The 27,777-nt window shown below is 40.8% G+C and overlaps 9 protein-coding genes across 9 annotated transcripts; 7 read left to right on the top strand and 2 right to left on the bottom strand.

Annotated features, from left to right (window-relative positions):
- Positions 1 to 1,015: 1,015 nt before the first annotated feature.
- Positions 1,016 to 2,461, top strand: BCR41DRAFT_392451 (hypothetical protein; the record flags this gene model as incomplete). The annotated part of the gene is made up of 3 exons (XM_022028456.1): positions 1,016 to 1,269; positions 2,168 to 2,214; positions 2,322 to 2,461. The coding sequence occupies 3 exons, from the start codon at positions 1,016 to 1,018 to the stop codon at positions 2,459 to 2,461; spliced, it is 441 nt and encodes a 146-aa protein (XP_021885696.1).
- Positions 2,462 to 5,422: 2,961 nt separating this feature from the next.
- Positions 5,423 to 6,209, top strand: BCR41DRAFT_346352 (C2 domain-containing protein). The gene is made up of 2 exons (XM_022022863.1): positions 5,423 to 5,577; positions 5,679 to 6,209. The coding sequence occupies exons 1-2, from the start codon at positions 5,521 to 5,523 to the stop codon at positions 6,165 to 6,167; spliced, it is 546 nt and encodes a 181-aa protein (XP_021885695.1). The 5' UTR covers positions 5,423 to 5,520; the 3' UTR covers positions 6,168 to 6,209.
- Positions 6,210 to 8,046: 1,837 nt separating this feature from the next.
- On the bottom strand, positions 8,047 to 8,990 carry BCR41DRAFT_346350 (Prefoldin beta-like protein). The gene is made up of 4 exons (XM_022022862.1): positions 8,948 to 8,990; positions 8,627 to 8,749; positions 8,426 to 8,493; positions 8,047 to 8,276 (listed from the first exon to the last, which is right to left on the bottom strand). The coding sequence occupies exons 1-4, from the start codon at positions 8,954 to 8,956 to the stop codon at positions 8,081 to 8,083; spliced, it is 396 nt and encodes a 131-aa protein (XP_021885694.1). The 5' UTR covers positions 8,957 to 8,990; the 3' UTR covers positions 8,047 to 8,080.
- Positions 8,991 to 9,369: 379 nt separating this feature from the next.
- Positions 9,370 to 10,453, top strand: BCR41DRAFT_299600 (Der1-like family-domain-containing protein; the record flags this gene model as incomplete). Its single annotated transcript, XM_022020528.1, has 4 exons — positions 9,370 to 9,528; positions 9,656 to 9,820; positions 9,917 to 10,039; positions 10,142 to 10,453. The coding sequence occupies 4 exons, from the start codon at positions 9,370 to 9,372 to the stop codon at positions 10,451 to 10,453; spliced, it is 759 nt and encodes a 252-aa protein (XP_021885693.1).
- Positions 10,454 to 10,624: 171 nt separating this feature from the next.
- On the top strand, positions 10,625 to 13,157 carry BCR41DRAFT_346346 (putative intracellular protein transport-related protein). Its single transcript, XM_022022861.1, has 7 exons — positions 10,625 to 11,096; positions 11,314 to 11,576; positions 11,669 to 12,017; positions 12,137 to 12,259; positions 12,410 to 12,643; positions 12,773 to 13,004; positions 13,124 to 13,157. Exons 1-7 carry the CDS (start codon positions 11,023 to 11,025, stop codon positions 13,127 to 13,129), a joined length of 1,281 nt encoding a protein of 426 aa, XP_021885692.1. The 5' UTR covers positions 10,625 to 11,022; the 3' UTR covers positions 13,130 to 13,157.
- A 129-nt stretch (positions 13,158 to 13,286) lies between these two features.
- BCR41DRAFT_346345 (ribonuclease H2, subunit C) lies at positions 13,287 to 14,054 on the bottom strand. The gene has a single exon (XM_022022860.1). The coding sequence runs from the start codon at positions 14,001 to 14,003 to the stop codon at positions 13,353 to 13,355; it is 651 nt and encodes a 216-aa protein (XP_021885691.1). The 5' UTR covers positions 14,004 to 14,054; the 3' UTR covers positions 13,287 to 13,352.
- Positions 14,055 to 14,307: 253 nt separating this feature from the next.
- Positions 14,308 to 19,282, top strand: BCR41DRAFT_383638 (hypothetical protein). Its single transcript, XM_022027486.1, has 2 exons — positions 14,308 to 14,564; positions 14,682 to 19,282. Exons 1-2 carry the CDS (start codon positions 14,326 to 14,328, stop codon positions 19,069 to 19,071), a joined length of 4,629 nt encoding a protein of 1,542 aa, XP_021885690.1. The 5' UTR covers positions 14,308 to 14,325; the 3' UTR covers positions 19,072 to 19,282.
- Positions 19,283 to 20,363: 1,081 nt separating this feature from the next.
- Positions 20,364 to 23,646, top strand: BCR41DRAFT_317744 (peptidase S8/S53 domain-containing protein). Its single transcript, XM_022021293.1, has 2 exons — positions 20,364 to 21,472; positions 21,621 to 23,646. Exons 1-2 carry the CDS (start codon positions 20,645 to 20,647, stop codon positions 23,421 to 23,423), a joined length of 2,631 nt encoding a protein of 876 aa, XP_021885689.1. The 5' UTR covers positions 20,364 to 20,644; the 3' UTR covers positions 23,424 to 23,646.
- Positions 23,647 to 25,385: 1,739 nt separating this feature from the next.
- Positions 25,386 to 27,035, top strand: BCR41DRAFT_418953 (hypothetical protein). The gene is made up of 5 exons (XM_022029693.1): positions 25,386 to 25,589; positions 25,730 to 25,947; positions 26,185 to 26,243; positions 26,320 to 26,372; positions 26,891 to 27,035. The coding sequence occupies exons 1-5, from the start codon at positions 25,390 to 25,392 to the stop codon at positions 26,997 to 26,999; spliced, it is 639 nt and encodes a 212-aa protein (XP_021885688.1). The 5' UTR covers positions 25,386 to 25,389; the 3' UTR covers positions 27,000 to 27,035.
- The last annotated feature ends 742 nt before the right edge of the window (positions 27,036 to 27,777 follow it).

The raw sequence follows: 27,777 nt of genomic DNA, 5'->3' as shown, positions 1-27,777 counted from the left end.
AAATTGTAAGTATTGGCTTGATAATACTTTTTTTTCTTGGTTAATTTATTTATTTATTTATTTATTTCTGTGTTCTAATACATTTCTTCTTTTTACAATAGATGGAATGTCTCGTTTTTTAATGGGACGGACTATATGCCAGGGAAGTAGAAATCAATTAGTAGAAATCAATCAGTAGAAATCAATCAGTAAAAAAACAGCGAAAGCCATATATCAAGCTATATCATCATGATGCACTATGTCCGCCATTTACTTGTCTCCACTCTTTTAGCGTATTTAGCAACCTTTATCATTTTTCATTCAGCCTCAAAAGAATTAAAACACCTTTCCAGCCTTTTTCGCTAGAGGGATGTTGCCGAATTTGTATCTAATCTAGAAATGGTTGTCATTCGAGAATTTAAAAAATCGATTGATTGCAGGCGCAAGTCTTTATCTCTAACAGCAATAGTATCAGGTCAAATTGCTAGATGGCATTCATAGATATTCGGCCAGTGCACGTTGCTACCATGCCAGCCGCACCAACCGCACAGCCCCCTAGAATCAGTCTTACCGGTTAGAATACTACCGTAGATCCGCGGTGTATTTGATCGTGATGCGATTGGTACCGGAAATATATGTCATCTCAAATGCTACCTGAAAAGTCTAAACCCACTATGGCAGTAACGAGGACTGCGAGGTGCTTCCCCATTAGAACTACTAAGCGCTTGAGGCAACAATGATTGAGAGATCGATTCTTCTTTTACAAATTTGTAAGTAAAACAATCTTAGTTTAGTATGCTTAAGCTATACCATTCTTATGAATTTTTAAACCAATTTCGACTTGCTACAGACCAAGACATATTACTGTGAGTTTCTTTCGGTCGGAGCCTTACTCTGGGAGACTGTAAGTAGTCTTACTCCGAACCAAGCTGTGGAGTCCCTGGCTAACATTAATGAATGAATTTCTTCTCATCTTTTTTTTTTTTTTTTTTTTTTTTACTTCAGTAAAAACGCCAGAATATTCATTGCCTAAATCATGCCAGGAAATCTACAATCCTCAGTTGCCTCACCAACTGATCCAGATGATACAAGCTATTCCACAGACCAAAGCCTGCGCGGATCTACTTCCAAGCTTTATACTTGGAATATTCTGGAAGGTAGTGAAAGACTTAAACCCCATGTTGATACTTCATGGATAATTAACGACATGGGGGTTGGACACGATCTAATAGATTTTAGAGGTTGTGTTGTACAAGAGGACGGAGGACTGACAGAGCCATATGAGAAACTGTAAGTAAATTTAGTAATGGCAGCCCAAGCCATAACATTGGGTCGGCCAGCTCGAAGCTTAATGTTTTCTGGCAGATGCTTTTTACCCTCCGTTCACCAATAAGGACTCTCGAGAGACCCATGCCTAATTCTTCGCAGTCTATCAAACTCTTTTTTATCTTTTTTTCCTTGGGCAAGAGCCAATCGCGCTTTGATATGCCTTGGCCCAACTCTTAGTTGCATAATTAAGACGCGACCGAAAATCCTATTCCAGTATGCGTCTAGCTGTGCTTTGGTTAAAAATTTAAGTTTTAACAGCGATTCCTTGGAAAATATAGCCGTTGTTTTGCTTGACAAGATTAAGTAGGTTCTTGACATCAGAAGATTGAGAACAGGTCTTCCTTTAGGATAACCCCTGCCCACTTGATGAGCTGCCTGAATAGAGGGGCTATGGATCTTCGCGGTTTTGCAGGAAGAGTGCCGACTTCAAAGGTGTCAACAACTCTACATCCCTGCTCTGCTTACAAAAAGGGCGTTAGGATGTATACACCCTCAAATGCTGTAAGGAGCCGTTATTCAGGCATATGAGTTCATCCCGGCAATAAAAAGAAAATGCTTATTCTTAATGAAGCACTTTCTCCTATAATAATAATAATAATAGCAATAACAAATATGATATCGGCCTCTTAAAAGCCACTTACTACTACACAAGGCTTTGTGCTTGTCAGGTCCTCTTGCCATTCCGCCTTCCCTCGCTGTGATACAGTAAATCTGGTTATTTGCTAAATTCCTTGCCATTGTCTCTTTTAGGTCCCATTTACTACATGTACTCCACAAGATCTTGTATTTACCATGTCCCTGATAAAGGTCAATGCTTCTTTCCTTATTCATACCGGCTTCATTTTTAAACATATTATAGCGTGACGCGGATGCAAGGATTGCAAAAATGGAATGACCCAGCCCAAGGTAGGGGATTTGTTTCGTGAATATGAAATAATCAAACTTTTGATCATTTACCATGCCTTACATTACAACTCGATAAGATTCTTGACCTGACATATCGCTCGCAAAAGTCCTCACAAGAGCGCTTTCATACAATCATTATATCAAGATCTTTCTCACAATAGCCTATGATAGCACCTTTTACAGGGCTCTTAACAGAATCTCCGAGCGTCCAAGCACTCTTGCTGGCCTTCAATCCCCTTTATCATGATGAAAATCCAAAGTTTCTCTTTTACCTTGGCCTTCTTCCACTTCATCGCAGCGGCTAATGCTGATGTTTGTAGAGACTGCAGTACCATAGCTGGAGTTTGTATAAATGATCGAGATTGCCTTGACGCTTGTTATTTGTATCAACGTAGCCATATCTACGGCTTGGACGGTGACTGTACCTTGGGCCTCTGCTGCTGTGGAAATAGTTGTTAAACAATGAGCAAAATAAACACCAGAACATCTTTATTCTACGGCGACTTCCTTTTCCTATGCCCATTTAAGATTGTGCATAAATAAGATACACTGTTATTGTAAAGAAAGTTGTATATAAAAAAAAAGTCAGCAATTGGTTTATTTCTTCCAGTTAAGGAACGAACATTAGTAGCTCATAAACCCTTTCCATCCTCCAAGACTAACTTGCATTGCTTGCCTCAGCGATGCATTGTCGGCTACATTGGCGCGCACAAACCACCGCTAATCCTTTTTATCGACATTTGGTGTGCCTACATGGTCAAAATGTTTGTGCTACTGTGTTGTCTCATTTACACGTGCGTAAATGTAAAAAGCCGTCTTAGACAGGAAAATGCCTCCCTTGTATTTGTATGCCGCTGATATAATGGTCCTATTATTTTGATAATTCAGTCTGCTTCGTAGGTCAAATAGACTTTTTTTATAGTCAGCCTGACATTGTTAATGGTGCTCTGGTACTTCAATATCAGTGACTGTACTTTCATAAATTAAAGTAGATTTAGGTTCAGTGAATATGTAATCTACCTGGTTTGTTAATGGAGATTCTAGTACTAGTCCCTTTGCCGTCAATGAAAGTTATTTGGTAATGGAAATTTCGCTCTTTCGAGAACCTCTCTGCTCGATGCTCTTCTCCTAGGCTAGATAAATGATTGACACTATTTAACCTGAACCTGTGACGAATATTCAATACACCATATACCTTCACAAGCATGAATCAGAAGGATTCAACTACATAAAGTAAATCAATAGTGTAATTACTTAGTGAGAGAGAAGGATGTAATCATAAGCATTGAGAGATGGTGTTAAGTTAATACATGTGGATGCTGGCCAAGGAGAATAGAAAAGCATCAATACTTTCTTGTCCGAGGCATTACACGGTTATGCTATCCATACCAGAGAAGGAAGGTAAGATGATAGAGGCAAAGACAACTATCCAGTAAGTGTCGCCTATTGAGGAGGAATGAATAAACACTTCTCAGACATAGTATCTTACCTCCAACGTTGCCCAATAGTTTTTTTTTTTTTTTTTTTTTTTTTTTGGTCAACTCCAATCGCCGGTTCCCGTGTGTTGCCTTTCAGTACTGTAAGTGATAATAATTACAACGAACCCGAGAGCGAAAGGGATTCTGGAATTGAGACCATGGACGAAGAATGGGTTAGTAAGGGGTGTCCCGAGGATGCTTGCTGGCAGGAAATATACTTCGAGATGTGAGAAGCAGCCAATATCCTGAAAACAGGAGAAGCGCTGAAGATGATGCACAAGTTGTAAATGATTCATAAGAGCAATTAGTTCGAAGCATGTGCCGCTTGTACCTCATCTCTCACTCTACTGATGAGCTGATACTAGCGATACTAACGATGTAATGTGTTGTGATGTGACCATAAGAGAAAAAAAATGAAAGATAATGATGACTGTGCCAAGCTCAGGTGGTAATGGCGATAGGCGTACGAGGCTTCGTCCTAAAGAAGAACATTTGTGGATCAAAGATAAGAAGTTGGAAAAGACATGTACTCCATGAATCCTAGGACTACTGTATAAAGCATCTGTAAAGCCAGCTAGAAAGAACAGCCTTACTTTGTGGCCTCAGCAAACGCCTTGGATGCCGTAGTTGCATTGTCAAAAGGTTGCAAGGGACCTGCCTGCAAGAGGCCATACTGCATAGTGACGTCTCTGTAATGTTATTGAGAAGCAAAGTACTTTATCCTATTCAGAAACATATTTTTACTTTGAGCTTGTGAATAATATATATACATTCGCCTTCGTCCTGAGCGGCCCCTACAAGAGACCTCTGCCAAACTTCATGGCCGCATAGCCGCGAGAATGATTTTACTAGTCGCTGATAACAACTCTAGTCCATGAAAGTGCGGTGGCTTGTTTACTGATTGTGGGAATAACTCTGCTTCTCTGAGAATATATTATTGAGATATCAGTGTTCAGCAGCATGAAAATAAAACAGCTTATTTTCCCACAAACATGCACACGAAAAGTGGATAATAGACAGACTGAAAGGGCTCAAATGTTCTTTTCTACGGCAGAAATATTCATATAGAGTGAACAGAGGCACGAACCAATGGGAATACGTTGTTGGCCACACCAGCCAAATCTCGCAAACCAGGCAATTTGATTTACACATGCGAGTATCTTTAGATTGTTTCTGATAATGATGATCGCTACAGAGCAACCGCTGGACCTATTTACTCCTCGATGTATCTTGGCTCTAGGTCGCTCAGCAATAGGAGCAACTCTTTGTAAGACAATTGCTCTCCTGGGAATTCTTCGATTTTTTCTGGAGTTCTGGACTGTCGTGACTGATTATTCAATATATTAGTTTCGGCTGTTAAGGAATCGGGGCTGTGTACATGTTACATGCAAATATGATCGAAACAAAGAATCTCAATCGCCTTGAGTATAGTGATACAAAGGTAAATTTAGAAGAGGGTGGAAGATTCATGTGCAAACCTTACAAGAATGATTGGAGAAGGCTAGTGACATAATATCGGTTGTGTCGTCTCTCAGTTGTGTCGTAGATTTTTTTTTTTTTTTTTTTTTTTTTTCCATTGACTTCTCTGCAAAGCCATGTTTGTCACGAACCATCAATGGTGGAAGCAATTAATTATAAACATTTGAGAGTGGACATGGCGTTTCCAAAAGAAAGGATTTTTTTCCTATAAAACCCTCAACCTCCCTCCCTTCTTTTCTCTTCTTCCTCATTTCCTCATCTTCGCCTCTCGACAAACCAACATTCTCCAAAGCACTCTTTCCCACCAAACCGATTGTTATTATTTGATCCATTTCATCCATCAGTAACCATGGCCTACAATCTCCAAGTCGATATTCACTCCGCCAAAAGTTTGCGCGATACTGAGGTAAGCTATCCTTCATCTTTTAAAAAGTTCACATCTCACTCACACCCATCATTTTACTTATTGAGCCTTGTTTTTTTAATAATAACAACAATCGTCAATAGGACTTTGGCAGAAATGACCCTTATGCGCGCGTCAGTTTGGACATGAAGAACGATGCCGCCTACAAGAAAACTACCACCAAGTCAAACGCTGGAAGAAGCGCTGAGTGGAACGAGACCGTGGTCCTTACTGACTTTGATCCAAGCCTACATGCTTTCTTGTACGTCGAGGTCATGGATGAAGAGCATGGCACTGATGCCCCTATCGGCTTTGCTGATATCCCCTTGAACCAGGTCAACAGTGCTACTAACAAGTCACTCAGCGGCAGGTTCGATCTCTACACCGAGAAGGGCAAGCAGAAGGGCACCATCACCCTTACCATCTCGGTCCTTGCGGCTAACGAAGAAGCTCGCCCCATTCCTAGCCCTGCAGAGACTGAACATAAATCCCAGTACTTGAATGATCATCAGGAGCGCTTCAAGGAGCTCGAGAGAAAAGAGGATTTAGGTGATGCCTTCAAGCCCTTCGATGCTCTCCGCAATAAGAATTAGGATAGACAATCTATCGGCCGCTTTAAACGCGAGAGAACCTTGTTGAAAATGAAAATAAAGTCAAAATCTTGTAAATAAGAAAACTATTGAAGGACTTTGCCTTGGCTGACTCCTATTCTTTCGCATGAATTGAGTTTAGTATGCATTGAGAATTTTCTTTTAGATTTATTATGCGCATTTCTTTACCTTTCACCAAAGCACTTTCATTCGTAACCAATCACAAATCACGTTCCTCAAGTTGGTCAGCAGCATCCCAACATTTGTTCGGCTGAGGTATTACTTTTTCTGAGTCCATCATACGATTCCGCGATAAATTTATTCACACGGGGTAATTTTTTTTTTTTTCTTTTTATAAAAACGAACCTTTTCTAATGGCCACACCAAAACGAGGATTTTTATCAAAGAAGGAGCGCCAAAAGGAATAATGAATGTAGAAGAAACCCTGGATCTCCGTGATTTTGGATCTTTGTTTGTACACGTCCGTTAAGATGAGCTTGTTCGATTCGACGACAAGGGAAAAAAAAAAAGAAAAGAAATGTTGACACCTTCCCTTGAACTAATTCACGCCACTTACTCTTTCCGTGGCAAAGGTTTGCTTATCCTCTTCATCCTCGACAATAAACGACAAAGGTGGACTACCTTGCTGAGAATCTAGGCCCTTCGTTCTGACCAATTTGTGCAGCAATTTTCCCACATATTTTCCACATATTTCCCACAAGAGGCCTGAGCGAAAAAGGCCGCTGTCGCTATCTCAACGAACACTAAAAAGTATTGATGGTGTTTACTGCTAGTGTTGCTACTGATTGTGAAGCTTGAGGCTCAAGAAAATGATAAAGAAACGAGAAACGAAATGAGCAATTTTTCAAATGATATCAATTCCATGGCAGGGACCTTGAAATAATTGAGGTAAAATAGGCTAAGCATGGATAAATCTTTTAACAGTCCCCCTTCCTCCTAACATGGTAAAGTTGCAGTCTAGCTTTGCTTGCCTTTTATGATGTTACTTTACGGCATAAATGTGTGGTAAAAAAAAAAAAAAAAAAAAAAAAAAAAAAGCAGGTGTGCTCCATGTAAAACGACTATCCGAGGGTAAATATTTACACATCTTCGTTGTCTATACTGTTGTGGTGCCTTTGCAGGCATTCACGCACAAAGACAGATCAATGTATCTATTCTGTGTGCAACGCAAATCATGTATCAAGTTGATACAGTGCCTTTTTCAATCTATAGGCCTATTTCTAATTATCAAGCTTTAAATTGCATGAACATTTTCCCTTCGATAACTTATCATTCCCCACTACAGACTCTTGTTTTTAATGTATAATAAGTATCGAAAAGGAAGATTAAACAAAAGTTTTTTTATCCTAACAAGCTACCTTCTTCCTTATGATCCATATGAACAAGAGAAGCATTGATTTGATTTTTTTTCTTGTCGGTAGATCAGCTTTCCTAGTTTTTTTTTAGGCTTTAAATACAATCAATTGAGTGATGTAGAGAAGGGAAAGGCCCTCTACCGAGGAGAGATAAATAGGAATAGGTGGAGTGGACTACATTAATCCTTTGAGAGGTCATCAAAGAGCTTACTGGATTAGTGATGCTTGTTGTCCTTTTCCTTCCTTTACGTGCTCTTCATCATTTGCTCCAAATGATTTTTGGAAACAAGCGGATCAGAGGTAGTGTTATGCTGATAGAAGCATTCTCGGTAAAGGAAAATATCTCTAGACCGTAAACATATGAACAGTGCTGAGAATATCCTAGCACTCTGTTCATTAATTGTGTTGCACTCCACAGTCAGTCTTTGCAATACTTTTCATTTTTACTACAATTGAAAATATTGAGAAATACATACACATATTCCTCTTAAGAAGAAGGCCGCGACCAATTATTGCCATGTTTGACACTTTTTTTTTTATTTAATCCTTCTCAAGATTGATTGCATTGCCGAAACGAGCGTAAAGAACCTTCTTAAGACCGTCCATCTTTTCTACAGCCTCGTCCATCTGCTTTTTCAGCTCTTCAATTTCAGACTCAAGTTCTTGCTGAGATTTTGTAATCCGTTCCTGAGCTTCTTCAAGTGAAAGTGATACAAAAGCTTCACCAATGCGATATCTTTTTTTTTTTTTTTTTTTTTTTTTCAGTAAAAAGAAGCATTTCAAGTTAGAAATTATTATTATTGTTATTTTTTTTATTTTATTTTATTTTTTTTTTTAAAAAAAAAAAAAAAAAAGGCCTTGATATATTTCATAATGTAAGCATACCTGACAGGCTCGTCCTCGTCTGCCAACTCAAGTTCTGATGCAAGATCGTCAAGATACTCCTTCTCAGTCTAATTATTATATACAAAATTCCAATCTCAGCTTTCCCTTTCTTTCTTTCTTTCTTTTCGCCTTCAATTGCCTATTCTTGAAAGTCTCTCAATTGCTTTTTTGAACGATGTTGATAGCCACATGTTCTTATACCTTCTTAGCTTCATACGTCTCCTCTAAATCCTGGAATTTGGCATTATATTTGCTAAAGGTGTTGATATTTTGTTGATCCTGCCATGAGACTTGAATATCTCCTTCCTCTTCATCTTTTTCAAGCTATTTTTTTTTAAAAAAATAAAATAAAAATAAAATAAATTAAAGTGAATATTCCTTTTAAAGACGATCCATTGCGATTATTTCTTATCTCCATTGTTTGGTTAATGAACATAAACAGCCTTATTGTTTAATTTATTTCTATTTTATTTTTATGCAGCCCAATGTAGGTCCAATGGTCCTATTGGGACTTGCTCATACCATGCGCATGATTAATAATGTGTGTGAAGGTAATAGGTTTCTGTGAAATGAGAGTAAGATGAACTCAAACCCCTCCCAAGCTTTTAAAAAGAAACCCCAATATCTCGTGACTTGGAGACTGCTTTCTCCTAATTTGACACGTTCTTGGTGAGTGGTCGCATTAGAACAACTTTTGTCCATTATTGTTTTTCCAGGACATTCTAAGGAAACATTTCCTCTACTCCATTGCATTTTATTGTTACGCATCTTTTCATTTCCTCTTTCTTCTTCTTTTCTCCCTTCTTTATTCTATCACTGAAGACTCTGACCGCTTTTTAAGCTGGAGAAAGGAAAGCCAAGCAATAAGGAAGCAGCACTCAGTAAACAAAAAAAATCTCCTACGACAATAGCTGTAGTATCAACACCATCCAAAGAACGTTATCATGGCTGAAAACGAACTTCTTGCTGCGTACAGGAGTATTCCTATCGTCACTCGATCAATACTCACCGCCACTATACTTCTCTCGCTGGCTCCAGCATTCGGGATACTATCTTATCAACTCCTGTTTCTTAGTTGGCCACATGTCATCTACAGATTTCAGGTATAGGTCTTTTTTTTTTTCTCCCTAGATATTATCATTACTATATTTAGTTGTTGTTGCTATTGTTGTTGTCTACTTGGCAAATTAATGTTTTTTTATTTTATTATTACTTTTGGCTTTGGAATAGCTTCATAGACTGTTGACACCGTTCTTTGTCAAAGGATTGGACTTCAACATGTTGTTTGATCTTTATTTCCTGTATACATATGGAATCCAACTCGAGACCACAACATTTGCGGGTCGATCTGCAGATTTCGCATGGTTTATCTTGTTCACGTCAATTATTTCTACTGTAAGTTAAAAAAAAAAAAGACCAGTGCGAACGTTTTTATGTGGTGAGAACTATGGTTAACCAGAGTACTCTGCTCTTTTTTATTTTTTTTATCAGATCGGTGGACATTTCTTGAATCTTGTCATGTTATCACAGTCGCTGTTGCTCGCAGTGATCTACCTCTGGGCCCAATCCAACTCGGAAAGGATAGTATCTTTTATGTTTGGCTTTCAGTTCAAGGTAGGATTTAATAAAATGCTGAAAATACTTCTTTACTTTCCTCTTGATGAAATATTTAACTGATAGTTGTCTTTTATTATTGCTATTGTTATTACTACATAGGCGATCTATTTCCCTTGGGTCCTGATCGCGTACTCATTCGTTATTTCAAGAGCGGTTGTTCCCTGGGATATGATTGTGGGCATTGCATCTGCTCATCTGTACTACTTTTTGAATCATGTATACCCTGGGATGGGAGGACCCCGTTTGATTCCAACACCTACTCTGCTCTATAAACTGTTGCCACGTCAGGAAGTTGCAGGAGCAACATTTGCAAGCAATGGGGAGACTGCTAATATGTACCGAGTCAACACAGCTGGCGGCTCTGGATCTGGAGGAGGACATCAATGGGGACGTGGCCATCGCCTTGGTTGAAGAAAAAGATGTAAAATATATATACTTTTCTGTTAATAAAATTTGATATCCTTCAGCCACAGAGCCACAGAGACATGAATGATTAATTTCTCAGGCATGAGATAAAATGCTCTCAGAGAAGGTTTATTTCAACTGCCTTCATCTCTTTTGCATGTCCACATTCTTTTTAAACTTTTTTTTATCATCCTGCATTCTTTTTTTACATCATCCCTTTTTTGTTTTCCTCCATCCTCTTCATTCTCTCCATTCTCTCCATCTCTTGGATGTTTCTATTTGTTAATTCTTTCTTTTTATCTTTACATTTTTTTTATTCATTTAACTGCCTCTCTTTTTTTCTTGAACCAAGAGAAAAGCAAAGGAAGCTATTTCAGGAACAACGCGCTGTTAAAAATACATCCAACTCCTACCCGTCTCATTGGATTACATTGACAGACATTCATACATTGGCTACCCTTTTATGAAAGGAAGAAAAAAAAGATAGGGTGAAACGGTGACATTCATTAGGACCACTTTTCATACATATTCATATACACGCACATTCCCTTGTCACACTCGCAAGTCATAAAAAAATGATCAGCGCATTCTTCATCTACAACCAGAAGGGAGAGGTCCTCATCTCGAGACTGTACCGTCAAGACCTCAAGTAAGGACAAGAAGGGAAATAATAAAGAATGAAAGAATGAAAGAGAGAATGAGAGAATGAAAGAAAGCTAAAACTGAACATTCCAGCACAGCACAAAATAACAACTATCATATCTAAAAGTGAATGTATTCGTCCGTACGACCATGCCATGGAGATAAAGATCGGAATCATTGACCTATTAATTTTAATTTTTGAATTAAAAAACAAAAAAAAATAGACGTTCGATTGCAGACATCTTTCGTATTCAAGTGATTTCGAATACAGATGTGCGTTCTCCTATTATCACACTGGGTTCGACTTCATTCTTTCATGTCCGACACGAGAACCTGTATATTGTGGCGTTGACGAAATGGAACGCCAATGCAGCATTGATTTTTGAATTCTGTTATCGAGTGATTAATGTGGGGCGATCGTATTTCGGAAAACTGGATGAAGACGCTGTCAAAGCCAACTTTGTGGTTATTTATGAATTGCTAGATGGTAAGTAAAGAAAGAAGAGGAGTTGTGAGAAAGCGAGAAAGGAAGGGAATATTAACAATCATATATTGTATTCAAATCTTTTTAAAAAAAAGAGGTCCTTGACTTTGGATATCCCCAGAACAGTGACCCAGATACGCTCAAGATGTATATTACAACAGAGTCTGTGAAATCAGAGCGAGCGATTATGGAGGACTCTGCTCGAATTACGATCCAGGCGACAGGAGCGACATCATGGCGAAGGAGTGATGTGAAGTACCGCAAGAATGAAGCGTTTATTGATGTGATTGAGTCTGTTAACTTGTTGTTAAGTGTACAGGGCAACGTGCTGAGAGCTGATGTAGCTGGTCAAATCATGATGAGGGCTTATCTGTCTGGCACGCCCGAGTGTAAATTCGGATTGAATGACAAAGTCCTCTTGGAGAAAGACCCTTCTAATCGGAAGTATGTTGAGAAGCTTCTTTTCTTTTTCTTTTCTCTTTTCTCGTTTTCTCGTTTTCTTATCGTTTCTTTTTTTTTTTTTTTTTTTTTTTTTTTTTTTTACTTAAAAAAAATTGATGTAGGAGATCATCCAACACAGTCGAGATTGACGACTGTCAGTTCCACCAGTGCGTCAAGCTGGGCAAGTTTGACAGTGATCGCACCATCAGCTTTATACCTCCTGACGGTGAATTCGAACTCATGAGGTACATTATCTTGGTTCATGGAGTTTATGCTCTTTTGATTTATCTTTAAAAAAAAAAAAAAAAAAAAAAAAGATATACATGTTGACTTTATACATGCTGATTTATACATGCTTATCAAAAAAAAAAAAAAAAAAAAAAAAAAAAAAACAGATATCGTACTTCTGACAACATCAACTTGCCATTCAAAGTACACCCTGTCGTGACAGAGATTGGGAAATCCAAGATTGAATATCGTGTGCTGGTCAAGGCCAACTTTTCATCCAAGCTGAATGCCAACAATGTAGTGCTCAATATTCCAACTCCACTCAACACGGCTGGCGTGACATGCTCGGCCTCTGCAGGCAAGGCGAAGTACGTCCCGGGCGAGAACTCGATTGTTTGGAAGTAAGTCTACTATTTGTATATATTTTATTTTATGTAAAAAAAAAAAAAAAAAAAAAAAAAAAAATGAATATATCCTTCCTGCATTCCTGGACCTAACTCCCACATTTAATTTTTTCTTGATCCACAAAGGATCCCTCGGTTCCAAGGCCAGTCCGAGTATATGTTGACGGCTGAAGCAAACCTGACAGCAATGACACACAAAAAGGCGTGGTCACGTCCACCAATCTCAATGGATTTCCAGGTTCTTATGTTCACGTCTTCGGGACTGCTGGTCCGGTTCTTGAAGGTCTTTGAGAAGAGTAATTATCAATCTGTCAAGTGGGTCCGATACATGACCAAAGCAGGCAACTATCAGATTAGAGTAAGAATGTTGAAAAGGGTTTGATCTGCTTTTTTTTTTTTTTTTATGATGCTGCAGCTTCCTTCATAGCCTAACGACCTGTTTCTTTATCGTTTGTCTCGTAATTTTTTTTTTCTTAGTTTTAAGCAGCACATTATCTTCATCAAATCAAGGAATCAAAAAAAAAAAAAAAAAAAATAGAACAATCCATTAATAAAAACAAAAAAAAAAAAAAAAAAAAAAAAAAATGCACGTTGCTCTGATTTGAAGAGTAATTTATTGTACAATTATATCAATTAGAAAAACCGCAAAAGATCCTAACAAGTCTCTAGCTCCTTCAATGCTTGATACTTAATAGAAATGCTAATGTTAACACAGTGGTTCGTGCAAGATTTTTGCAATGTCAAACCATTGCATTGCACGAAGGACTTTTTCATTCTTGTACGTAGGTTGTTCATCATGGCCCCACACCATAAACTCGTCAAACTGAGCTTCGGTCCTTAGTCGCTTTCGATCTTCTTGCATATCCTTCAACATAGCTTCATATTCTTCTTCTTCCATATTCACATCTTGGTGTTGTGGGTGGGATTGTTGAAATGATTTGACTGGAGCTTCATAGGGTTTGTAAATACTTCCTTTGTATCCTTCAGGGACTTGGATCACCGTACCCTTGAGTGTGCGGCCACGGAAGGAAACTTCAGGAACGGATGGTTTAGTGACAGCGATTGATTCAATTGTGGAAACTGCTTCTGTTGTTGCTGTTGTTATTGTTGTTGGTTCTGACGTTCCTGGAGTCAATGTAGGTACAGCGGTAGTGGCTGTATTAACTTCAGTTGTTTTAGAGACGCTTACTTTCTGTAAAGAAGGTGGAGGATATTCTCCATCGACAAGAAAGAAAAAACTCTTGATATTAGCGTTTCCGTCGTGGTGGATCCCACAAGGCAAGAGATGTAACGTTGTGTGATCTAGTTGTTTGGGCGAAGGCAATGTTGCCACTGGTTGTTCGAGAATGGATTCCATTGGATCTTTTTTTCTTTTTTATAGCTCCCTGTATTAACAGTAAAAAAAAAAAAAAAACTCGTGTGTTGTTCAAGACATAGAATGGACAATGGTAGTTCGAAAGTGACTTGTAAAACATAGAATCGTTCATTTAAATATTTCTTTATCAGGTACAAGTATACAACGCCATTTTCACATTCATTTCGCTTCACTTCTTTCTCATTCACTTATATACAATATAGAAACTAATCAAAAACCCTTTCTCCTTTCTCATATTCCTCTCTTTCTTCCACCTCTTTTTTTTTTTTTTTTTTTTTTTATTCTCCTTTTTCAAAAGGAAACCATGGCCACATTTCACCATGAAGCTCCTGAGACTTCTTCAACCGCCACCACCACAACAGTCTTTCAAGCCTTCCGTGCTCCTAGTCATCCTTACCCTGTACGTATCCCTGCAGTTCAACATCCAATCACTCGAGAGTGGTACGTGATCTGGACCGATATCACTGACTGCTTCCCAGGAGTTGTGCGTGTACAGCACAACGATGTTTATGTGCCCTTTATGCGAGATCAAGATCTTTACAGGTATAAAAATCAGCAACAGGAATGTTCAACTAATACTAATAAAAAAAATGCTATTTAGTAAGCAATGTGGGAAAAGCAACCGTGTTTAATTGATTTTTTTTTATATTATCTTAATAGAGTACGCCCACATGGCATCAAATACCATCCAGATACCATTCTTGATATTATCTATGCCGATCTACAACAGCAGCAACAGCAGAAGAAACATGCAAAGTTGAAGCATGTGCTTCAAGCAGGACAACAGGAACTCCTTGGTTGTGGTGAACCTCTACCTGCATCCCAAGGCAATGGCGGTAGAACTAGCAACAAAAATGATCATAGCAACAAGGAAACCCCTGTTACCTTTGGAGCTAGTCTTTTGGAAACTTACTTGGCAGCCTCATTGCTACAGACCAGCCCTTCATTGAATGGAGCAAGTAACCCTGGAATGATAGAGGCGCAAAAATTTGGAGCAAAAGTTATGCTGAATTATCCAACAACTACAACTATGGCATCATCGTTATCGTCATCATCTCGTTCCTCAACACCATCATTACCTCAACGATCGGGATTTGCTTATGGCCATACGTCAGATGACTTCGATATTAGTGAGAGTGATGAAGACAAATGTGTAGGAAGTGTCAAACAAAGAGAGCCAAGCAAAGACGACACTGAAGACGACCAAGGCAAAGGAGAAATAGAAGATAGTGGTGACGACAAGCAGGGAGAGATAATTGATAGAAATGACGAGACAGCAGCGGCCACTGCTAAAGCGGATAATGCAGCCAAGGAGAGTCAATGCAGGGAATTAAGTAACAGCATGCAATCGCTTTTTGCTCATCCTACCAAATCTGCAGACGAGCATGCGATTTTCCAGGAATGGAAGCCTAACTATCAACTTGTTCATGGTGGCCACCATCTAGTTGACAATAATAACAACATCAGTAGTGGAAACCAATCAAGGATAATTACTACAGCCAAGCAAACTAAACAGGCTAGACGTCAGATTATTCTAGCTGCACATGCGCGCCAAAAGAGGAGAACTACTGCGGCTTCGGGATCGAATAAGCAACCGAAAAGTCCTGTCGCAATAGGCGCTATGGTATGCGCTGCGGCGGACGATATGGATAAGGATGCCAAAGTTGAAGAGCTAAAACTAGAAGTCGAGTCGGAGGCAAATTCTCAGCCTCCATCTCCGTCTCAACAACAGCTTAGCAAAGCCATCGAAGATAAAAAGGAAAAGGATGAGAAGATAGAACCCGTTGCAGCTGAATCCATGCTCTCTTTTGCTGAGAGTAATCAAGTATCTAAGATTCTAGAACCATCAGCGACGATGGAAACAGCTTCACGGGGCTTGAAATCAACTGCCTCAAGCACCATAGTATCAACGTCTATTAATCCTTCGACCAAGCTTGCTGCTGACAACAGCATTGGGCCTTTGACTATCTCACCATCACAAAGCTGGAGTCCATTACCCGATGTCAGCGAGATTGCAGACCCTAATAGGTTGACTGCTGCTAACGTGGTCCGAAAGCGTGTCCAAGAGATCCTTACCAAGCGCTACCGATGGATTGAGGCTTCTGCACCTAAACTTTTTATCGTTTTACCAGCTGCCTCATGGGCAGTCAATGTTGGCCAAGCTGCACTTGAGGAGGTTGCCAGTAAACTATCCTGGTCAGACTTCGCAGTTCATTTTCTATGCGACTGTGGCGGACGCTCAAGAGCAAGTACGACCTTTGCTCACTCAAACCTGACGGATTGCCCATGGGGACATCCTTTGACAAGAGCAGTTGAGCAATCAATGATCGAGCGATTTGGGGATTATATGATGGCCATCTTAGAGGCTCTCAAGTTTGGTGTAGTGCACCATGAGAACGATATCTTGTGCTGTTTCCCTGCAGAGAAAGATCCAGAGCTACAGACACGGATTACATTGGCGATCATTTATCTGGAAAATCAAAAGGTCAAGAGTAGTCAGAGCTTCTTGAACCAAGATCCATCGGGTTCGTCAACGAAAATTAGTGATATTCCATCGGTGACACCACTGGGAAAGAGAGATTTTGCTGCCATCTCTAGTCTCTTTTTTTTGGGAGATCCTCGTCGGATGCTGGAGGACACGCATCCAATCCTAACGCCAGAGCGAGACGTACGTTGGGTATGCTTGCATCACTGTGTCACCATGTCACCTAATGATGCTTGGACCAGCGCCTTCCGTTTCTCCGGTGACTCTGCATCTACTGTAACAGAATTCAGGACTTCGACAGGCGCGTTCCGAGTCGTGATCACGACTCGCGAACGGGCACGCGAATACTACAAGTTGGCAGAGAAGCTGGTAACAACGTCGGTGTTGCGCATCTTTTTGGACTGGGAAATGAACAATGAAGACGAGGAGGAACTCCGTCAGGCGATTGCCAAGTTCAAGGCTGCCTGTGTCCGGGTTCAAGTACGGACGGATTCTGCATATTCGGGAAAAGTGCTCGGGTTTGGACATGGATACTCCGACATTATTTTTGAGGTACTCAAGAACAAGAACATTGAAGCATTTGTGATGGATGTAGGCCCGAAGGATGACCCGTCGCTCTATGGTTACAATGAGCGGTACGATATTACTAGGACATTTACGACTAGTGATCAGCGTTTCCGGCTGGTCCGTTTCAAGCGAAGTTCTAAGGATATCAATAAAATCAACATGAGGATCCTAGTTACAGACATTGACCATGGAGTCCAGCGGATCCGAAGCATGTTTGAGGGCCTTCACCATTTCACAAAGCTGAATCTTGTTATGGAGGATATACATGAAAACGTGTCGATTAAGTTTTTGAAGCCGGGTCAGCCAGGGGCCGAAATTGAGGACTCTGAATATCAGACGGGAGATTTGTTACAGTGGCTCGAGAAGCGTGGGAACCAAGATACGATTCATTACCGTGGCCTTTTGAAATCTGATAACTGCTTCCTTCATTCCAGAATACTGACGAGTTTGTATCTTGGTTATTCGTATGCGCGTGATCGAAAGAGAGTGTGGCATATTATCAAGAGTAACAAGCGGTTGGTGACAGTTGAGCTCGAAATCGTGGGCCAAGATGATCCTAGTCAGATTTACGAGAGTTACAAGAGCTTAATGGCAAACCATCCAACGCTCAAGACTTTCCAAATCTTTCAGCGACATCATCGCATGTCTTCCGAATTCCAATGGTCAGATATGTCGGATCCTAGCAAGATGAAGGTCCGGATTACGACCCATGAGGGTGACAAAGTAGCATCGATGTTCCAAAAGTATGCAACGTCATTAAGTAGCCTTGATATTTATGGCATTACGTCCCAAGATGCCGCAATATTAGAGAAGTCATTGAGACCCAGGAAGGGGCCATTCAAGCTGAAGAAAATCTTGATCATGGATGCACATCTGATGGAGGACTCTACACTCGAGGATCTTCGAAAAATTATTCTGCGAGGTAGTTTTGAGAATATTAATATGATTGTTGATATTCGAAAGCTGAAAAAGAGCATTGCTGGGTATTCAGATGAGGAAGACAGCACTATAGGCGAGAGACAAAGTCAGGGACAGCAGATTCCGAAGAATAACAGTAAAGCTGTAGCAGTGAATGGCCAAAAGAAGACGAAGAAAAAGATGCTTACCAATTCAGATCAAGCCAAGGAACGAATGCAGACCGAAGCACTTAGGAAGTCTATAGATTTTATGATATCGATTGGGACGAAGGTGACGATGTTTGATGTATGGGGGGCGAACACCCAAAGAATGCTTCAGTATCTAGCGGCCAAGACACCTCAAACAGCCATCTTACCGAGCCTAAAAACTATTTCTATCAGGGTCAAGAATGGACAATTATTGGATCAGAAATGGTTCACGGAGGTGTTATTTTACAAGAGCGCACCGATCAGAGAACTGTGGGAAGAGCATGCTGCTCGCTGCGCTTCGGGTAAAAGTGGGGCCAGGAATGGAGGAGCTACTGTTCATAATAACAATAACGGAATAAGCGCTAATTATCATCAACGTCGCCACGAGAATGACAGCGATAAACAACAACAGCAGGATCAGCAGGATCAGCAGGATCATGATTACCAACAGCAACAACGCGAGTTTGTTATGAGACTGGAAGAAATTTCCGGGTTCACAGAAGCATTTATAAATCAGCATGTCTCAGGCGCGTTTGAACTGGCGAGTGCAGCGTTTGAGTGTCCACAGAGGATTGCACCATTGGATGATGTTTCAATCCAAGATGTTGAAATCCAAGCAGAAGATTGGTACTTTTTGTTGCAAGCGCTAGATTTTAGAGAGATCCGAATGTTCCAGTTGGAAGTAGCGAGTCCGATATCGGGAGAGATGCTGAACAAGTTGTTAGATGCCATTCCGGACATGAGTTGTGCGTTAGAGTCGTGCTCAATCTCTGTCCCTGGACCGACTCCTGAAGAGGCTTTGCATTTTCAACAGGAGTTGATGAAGAAGGCGATGATGAGTAGACGAGCCGATGATGAGAGGCCAACAATTATGGTCAATGGCTATATCTGATGATGACAGTGACAATATGATATTAATAATGATTGTTGATGGGAGCGACGTTACTGTTAATGATATTCTATTTTGGATCAGGAATGACATGGACTGTGTAACAATGGCGTTTGTCGAGTGAAAATTATTTACCATTGCGCGCACAAACGACAATGTTGACACAAAAGTCGACAAATAAAAATAGATCAAAGACAAACATTTTGGTTCTTAGGAGATCTTTGTATTACCAGCAACTAGTCTTCATCATGTATTGCCTTGATTTTCTTTTCTATAAGCTGGATTAAAAAAAAAAAAAAAAAAAAAAAAAGCTTTTTTTACAATGATTGCAAGGGATGTTCAGGAATCATGTAAGGGTCCAGGAACAACCAGAGGCTTTGGGAAGCTTTATTCTTTCATTTCAACTAGAAACAATATTTGCTGCGCTTACTGTTCTTCTTCACTTTTTATCTTTTGACATCATTGTGATCAAGGTTCCTCTTCATGCAGTATCCGCTTTTTTTTTTTTTTTTTTTTTTTTTTTTTTCACGCTCTGACGCCTATGAGAAACGAGGATATTGCCACTAATTTTTTTATTCTTTTTTCCTTGTCTGGTCTAGTCAATTGTTTCTTGTTATGCCTTTGCCTTGTCTATAAAGAATAGCATTCCTTCCTAACTTCTAACGGTCAGTCATTTGATCAGTCTTCACCAAAAAGACTCTCTTTCTTTCTTCTATCTTTCTTTTTTTTTTTTTTTTTTTTTTGTTAAAATTAAGGTAATAAATAAAAAAACTATGTCATGGACTATACACATTGTTCACACTGCTCCACTTTGCAAATCAAGGAGAGAGTCTTCAAGGAGGCGCTTTTTCTATAATTGTACTTTTACACTACGATTGGCATCAAGAAGCGTAAGGCGATATTCATTTGTTGACAGTTTTTTTGTTCTTATTTGTCTCTAGTGCACAGGCAGAACAGCTTTACTTGATTCTCATTGGCAGTGATGCATAACCAAGACTAATTTAAAAAAAAAAAAAAAAAAAAAGACCATGACCACAAACACATGTATATCCCTATTGCTATAAATCTACATGTTACTGTTGCATACTTCATCCAAATCTCAGTAACTTTGTTTTTGACATGCGGTTAGCATGATATGTTCTCGAACCAGATCAGATGCATCAGATTTCTTCTTGGCAGTGTACTGGTTTGTTTGTTTGTTTGCCTTGATGCCATTACTGATACACAGCCGCACATGGCCTTTGCACAGATTTAAAAGGGACAACCCCCCTCTTTTCTCAAAACTTCATCCCTATCCTACTCCCTCCTCTTCAGCCTCCTCCTCATCTTCCTCCTCCCTATCCTCCTCCTTATCCTCCTCTCCATCCTTCCCCTCCACATCCCCCTCTTTCTCTCGCTCGGTTAATTCTGTTCCTAGTCTACTTTTTTCTTCTGTTTGCTTTCATTCCTTCCTTTGACCATTGCTGTTGGTCTCTTTCTATTCCCCACATCACCATTAATGAAACCTTCTTTCACTGCAGTATCTTTGTATTACACTGTTTAATTATCAGAAACACACCCTTGGTTTCCTTATAGAATGAAGATCCTCAACACTATTGTTTCGGTTCTCACTGCCGTGACTCTTGTCTCTGCAGGAACATTCCACAATTTCAAAGCCAGTTCATCAGAGCCTACAAAACCAACATCATCATTGGCCCCAACTATCGCTCGTGGCTACATCATTGAATATGAAGATGGGATTATGCATCCAAGTGCCTATACATCTCTGAATGATCATCAGATCGCTTATGAGATCCGCAATGAGTATGGCATCTTCAACGGAGCAGCCATCTCTGTCCTCTCTAACCACGATGGTAACGACCTAGCAGCCATCCCCACTATCAAGAACGTCTGGCCTATCCAATTATACTCCATCCCAAAGACCCGCCCTGCTGATATCAATGCCACCGATCCTGCAGTAACATCATACCATTCAATGACAGGTGTTGACATTGTTCATCGTAAATTGAAACTGACAGGTAGAGGCGTTAAAGTTGGAGTGATTGACACTGGTATTGACTACAAGCACCCAGCCTTTGCTACTCATGGCTCCACCAAAGGATGTTTTGGAAAAAACTGTCGTGTTGCATATGGATGGGACTTTGTAGGAGATCAATACAATGGTGAAAACAAGCCTACACCTGGTCCTGACCCTATGGACTGTGACGGCCACGGTTCACATGTCGCAGGTATCATTGGAGCGAATGCATTGGAAATCAAAACCAATCCCAAGCCCCCACAACCATTTGTGGGTGTAGCCCCTGAAGCAACTTTGGGTGCATACCGTGTCTTTGGATGCGAGGGTAGTTCTGCAGACGATGTAATCCTAGCTGCAATGGAGCGAGCATACCACGATGGCATGGATGTAAGTCAAAAAAATGCACTTAGAGATGTTTAGATCCTTTTTTTTTTTTTTTTTTTTTTTTTTGTTTAGCGAAAGTGTGCTATACGCTAAAAAAAAAATTTCCGAAACACGAAACAAAAATTGACGTATACAAACAATCCCATTTTAGCTCATCAACCTGTCCCTGGGAGGTGGGTCCGCATTCAAGAGCAACCCACAGGCTGTTCTCGGTGACAAGCTGATTGCCAAGGGGATGGCTATCCTTGCTGCAGCTGGCAACGACGGAGACCAAGGCATTTGGATGGTCTCTGATGCAGGCCTTGGTGACCTCTCTACCTCAGTCGCTTCCATTGACAATATTGTGGGACTGTACCCTTACTTCACCTACGCTGGAAACAGATATGCTTACAAGCCTTCAGATGGCTATGGCAAGGCCATCAGCCTCCCTGCTTCTGCCACCCCAGTCCCTATCCACTATCAGAACGGTACACTTACAGATGGATGTGACACGGACGCGTATAAGGGTTTGGACGTCAAGGGTAAGGTTGTACTCCTGCTCGGAGATTTCACACGTTGCAAGTCTAGTACCCGTGGTGCAATTGCCAAGGAAGCTGGTGCAGCTGGTGTCTTAATTCAGTCCGTCCCCTTTGGCTTAGTATCCATCGCTGGTATCCCAGAGTTCCCTATGGCATCTATTGAAAACAAGGCTGGTACGGAGTTGATCACTGCTTATAAAAAGAATCCTCAGAACAAATTCACTTGGGGTAAAGAGCCTGCTACTTTCCGGATTGAAGGAGGTGGTCGACCATCCGGCTTCTCTTCTCTTGGAATAGATGGTGACCTCCGATCCAAACCCGATATTTCGGCTCCTGGTGGGAACATTCTGTCGACCTTCCCTCTCAAAAAGAATGGATACGAGGTCTTATCCGGCACCTCTATGGCTACCCCGTATATGGCTGGTGCGCATGCTCTCTACATCCAGGCAAAGAAATCCGAGCCACGTGGTGATGAAGTCCGTAAGGTCTTCAAGAATACAGCCACCTACGTTAAGAATGCTGATACAAATACTTATACCTCGGCTGTGAAACAAGGCGCTGGGCTGGTCAATGTCTACAATGCTCTCACTACCGTTTCCTCTATCACCCCCGATCACCTCGATCTGTTGGATACGAACCACCTCCAGAAAACTGCCCAAATTACTCTCACAAACCATGGCAAGAAGGCTGAAACCTACACTCTATCGCACGTGCCAGCTGATGCCCTTAATTCATACCCTAATAAGAACAGTTTCCCTCTGTTGGAGCCCTTGGTAGAAGCAGATTACGCATCAGTCATATTCTCGACCACCACAGTCAAGATTCCAGCTGGGAAATCCGCTAAAATCACCATCCGGTTCAGTGAACCTTCTGCTGGAGAGCGTTCTCAGTTTCCATTGTACTCTGGCTATCTTGTTGCAACCCCTTCATCCAAGGGCGGTGTTCCTGTAAACGTCCCTTACATTGGCCTGAAGGGAGACGTTTCCGAGGTTCCTATCATGGACACTGATCTTGGATTCCCGACCTTGCTTGCTTTGGATGCCAAGACTGGTAACCTAACTAAGGTACCAGACGGGGGTGTCTACTACTTTGACTTGACAGAGACGATCCCTGTGATCCTAACTCGCCTAGGCTCACATACACCTTCAGGAGAGATCCGTGTCTATGACTCCGAAAATGCTTTTAAAGGATACCTTCACACCAAGGCTGGTACAGCGCGCGACCCCCGTGGCAGAGACTTGTCGCAAAAAGAAGGTAAACTTGTCTTTGGGTCCTGGATGTGGGAAGGTCAGGTTATGGGGTCCAAGACTTCGACAAAGCCTACTAGCTTACCATCTGGCGTCTATAAAATCGTTGTAGCTTCACAGAGGAAGCTGAGCAAAGGTGCTTACCCCAAGGACTATGAAGTGTTTGATCTCGGCAACATCAAAATCTAAAATGCAAAAATACGAAACGAGGCCAAGAAGAGAGAGGAAGGTCAATAGAGCAGATTGAGGAAAACAGTGTATTTTTATACATACCACTACATCTTTTTATATATTATTGTTATTATTTATTAGTCATAAACGTTACATATATCCTTTTGAATACTTCACACGCAGAAAACAAATAACAAAGCCATATATCACAAGATACAGGAAGTCAGGATATCCTGAGGGCAAATAAAAGTCAGCTTTGTAATTTGTTCCGCGTCGTGGATCTGAAAATCAGGGTGAGGATACTCTCAGCCCCCTCATCTACCTCAAAGAAGCATCATCCGGATTGGATTCCGTTCGATGGTGGACATTAATGTAAATGGCCCTTTACGGGTTGCCTAGCTACCCAGTTACTTTAGCCTTTTTTTTTATTTAAAAAAAAAAAAAAAAAAAAAAACGTAGATTTACTCCAATGACAAATTTGTAGCAATTACCTTGTCCATCCCGAATATAGTATTCTTCGTAGATAGTGTAGAAGAAAGCAGAGCTGCTTTTTCGCCTCATCAATACCCCCCCATACTTTAGCGCGCTGGAAGTGTTTTTTCGTCTCGAAAAAGCAATGCACTCAATCTAATATCATCGAGTGGAATAAACTTTTTTAATGCCATTATTGATAGTGTCTCGACATGTTCTCTTTCCCTCTGCTACAAGCGGTAGATAAAGTACATGAAGGCGCGCTGTAAAAAGGGGCCTAGTCGACTCCCTCACCATCTAACTCTGTGAGGGCTCTCTTTTTCATCTGTTTTGATGGAAGGAAAGCCTTGTCCCCATTGACAGGGGGCACATGCCATTAGCAACCTTTTTTTTTTTTTTTTTTTTTTTTGTACAATTTCCCGACTGTGCCATGTGGTATATGTACCATCAACCAAACCGCTCTAAACGCTGGAGATAAATGTTTGAGGAATGAGTCAAATACTTGCTGCGCCATCTCAAGTTCATTAAAATCAGTACCCTTTCAAAGGAAATCATTAGCCTGCAAATGGTTCCAGATGTTTTTGACATCCCAATCCCCTTCCCAGTCCAAGACATAATCCTGAGCAGCAGCGTAGGGCATTTGACTTCACTTAATAGCATAGGATGCCGGCCTCGAAGTTGAGCTGTTTGGTAAGAGCTTTTCCGATGACACAGACGCGACAGTGGCTAAGTGTATGACCCTAATAACATCACAAACGCCGCGCTTTCCTCTTACTCACTTTGGGGGACACTCTCCTCTGCTTCATTATCATCATCGTCCTACTCTTCATCCCTTTTATCCTTCTCCTGCTCCTTATCATCTTTATCCCTATCGATTATTTACATTCAGTTCCTTCTGCTGCTGTTCTGCTACTCATCAGAAGACCCATCAACCGGTGCCTTCCCTTTGAATTCTTGCCATAGATTTGTATTTTTTTTTTTAAAAAAAAAAAAAAAAAAAAAAAAAAAAAGAGAGAGTCGTGTTGGCGACGTAAAGAGCCGATATCTGCATTTTATGCTCATGGCGCTGGAGACAAAGCGCAGTATAGCCAAATAGTGTATGCAGGTCTCTGACGACTGCCAACAGCATTGGATACTTAAGAGATATGATACCGGATTGAATGGTACTACTCTTTACGGCCCATCCTGCACGGTTTCAGCTTATCTAGGACCTTTCGGATTGCCAGTAGCTCGCTGCTGCTTTCATGGAAGTCGAGCCATCACACAAATAGAAAAATAAACTAATGCTTGCTTTATTATTATTAATAATATTATAATTTCTGACGGCAATGTAGGAGATGGAAAATAAATGAGGAAAATGTGGATCCACAGAGTACACTCAAGTTTTGATCCATTTTTCGTTAATAAAGACAAAACATATTTCCATGCCGACTACAGGATATCATGGGCTGTTTATGGATATTCATACTGTAAGCTCATCAGGAAGGAGGGATAGGAGGCTATTCCGCTCGGAATGTTTACACAAACGACGCTGCTGCCGCAACTCTATTTGGGTGACCAAGGCGAGAGCAAACTCCATACAGCTGATGACACAGGCTCCATTTCCATTCTAAAGCTTTGTTTCCTCAGTGGGGCCACCACCAATTTGATCTCGTGGGGCCAAAAGGCTCCAGCAAAGCCGAGGCCATACGCTATATACTGGGGCTTAGGAGCGTACTTCACTTCTATTTTTATTCATAAGGCCATGTCATTGTATAACAGTCATGGCGAAATCTTAATACAAGATTCCCACCTGGTAACTATAGCTTTTGATCTCTTTGACTTACTATCTCGAAAGCATCTCACCATAAAAGCCGTATCTCATCTCCGAAGGCTGCTGGGCCGAAGACTGCCACCTGTAGGCTCAAGATTCTGGCCTACATATTTCCTTCAGCTGTGGTCTTCCGGCACGACCCACCAGCCAAGCGTCCGCGTTCCATGATCTCTGTACGCATGCCTCTGTCAGCGTTCTTGCATTCTTTAGTACCTACCATAGAGGCCTTGAAATGGCACGGCAGGACTTTGTTAGGTGGTAAGGCGCATCGAGTGAATATCCAGGGAAAGTCACCAAAGCCACGGCGCTCGTCAATGTCGTACTGGAGACTTCGCCTTTAAATGGGGAGTATGGAGCTGAACAAACAAACAAAAAAAAAAAAAAAAAAAAAAAAAAAGGGGGGAAAGGTAAGTCATACATATTAAGGAGGATAGTCAAAGACCTAATACGCTCGACTGCAGGTATTGAGCCAGGGGATCATTTCCTCATTATTAGAGCTTCTGCAACTTAGCCGTAATCCTAGCCTCGTTTGGACACTCGAGCGCAAAGGCTTCGTAAAGTAGACCATGTTTCGTCAGCTGTTTTGATTGGGAAGACCTCGATAGCTAGTGCTTACGCTTCTGAGGCTAGAAGCTTCAAGCGGAGGGCTTGTTCCGTGAAATCGCTACCGTGGCATCTAGAGGGTATGGACTTTGATAGAAGCAGGCCGGAGTTAAGAAAAGTATAGAGTTGAGTTTCCAGATTAATAAAAACAACACTATTCCGATAAGGAAAGAATAATGATGTGAGTGGTTGGGAGCTTAATCCGTACCAAATTTGATCAATGCCTACAGGGTTCCTAAGCAATGAAAGGGAAGAATGAGCTGATGGCTGACCTGAGCTCATTTTACGCGTCTTAGTGTATCACCAATAGCTTTACAAGTAAGTAAGTAAAAAAAAAAAAAAAAAAAAAAAAAAAAAAGCGCTGTACCTTGCCTCTCTATTCCTCAGCTGAGTCCCTTTGCTTTCCCCCCTTTGCTTCCCGCTTGAGTCGTTTCCGGGACTGTTAGTCAAGGACCAAAAGCTCCTTTATTATTGTTGCCAGGCGGAAGCCTTTTATTAAGTCCTCTTATGACCGTCACATGATGATCTGACCCTATGAATAAAGATGGAAGTGGCCCTGAGGTGCACTCCCAAGCCTCTCCTGCCCTCTCTCGCTCAGAGAGGATATGTTACTTAGGAGCACACCTAGACCGGTCTGGTTACTGCCAGTGCCAGTGACGGCATCGTCGCTTTCATATGATGGTGGTGGCCTTGGTGAAGAATTCTAGGCCGGGGCTACCCTGCCATATCTGTTTACAAGAAAGGCATTCCTCTGTACGAGTAGATTATAGACCAGAAGTATGACGCATTTCATATCCCCGTCTGATCTCACGCAACAAAGAAAATAGACCTTGTGGCATATGTGCCTCGTATTCCAGTTTTGACTGATCATATCCTGCCTTTATCGAGTCGATGGCCCTTTTTGTAGGATTTTAGTTTGAATCTTTGTAGGGTACTTCACCAAGGCTAGTTTTCACCTTCCCCAGCAGAGGTCAGCCGCATTGGTTTTTTTTTTTAAAAAAAAAATGATGCGAATTCTTCTTGAAGTTGAGTACGGCGGACTTTTTTTGACCTCCTGCTGTAAAAATGGAATTCCTCCGCAAACTTCCTCATTCAGACGCGCTTGATGTTGTCATCCTGTATTCCTATCGCCCACTCAAGATATGCCTTTGATATCATTTTAAAGAAGAATAAAAAAAAAAAGAAAAGAAAAAGAGAGGAGACCTTAGTAACGGCATTTGCCACCATTTTAGAATTCACTCAAAAAAAAAAAAGTTGTGAGTTACCTGATTAACTCTAATTGGTATAAGGTTGAGTTAGAAACATTGTCTCTTGCTAATTATTTTTGAAAAATGGACACAGAAAGAGAAAAGTTTTTTCAAGTGAACTAACTGCAATGGAAAGAACGAGATTAATGAAAGAATAAAATTTCCAACCATTGCTCATGACAAGAATGACAAGACGTGCATTTCAATGAAAGAAGCGAAGAAGCTTAAATGCAGGCTC

The sequence above is a fragment of the Lobosporangium transversale genome (genome assembly GCF_002105155.1).
Source record: "Lobosporangium transversale strain NRRL 3116 chromosome Unknown BCR41scaffold_3, whole genome shotgun sequence".
In the NCBI taxonomy this organism is placed as follows: domain Eukaryota; kingdom Fungi; phylum Mortierellomycota; class Mortierellomycetes; order Mortierellales; family Mortierellaceae; genus Lobosporangium; species Lobosporangium transversale.
The sequence above is the reverse complement of the archived record's forward strand: the minus strand, read 5'-3'. Positions and strand labels throughout refer to the sequence as shown.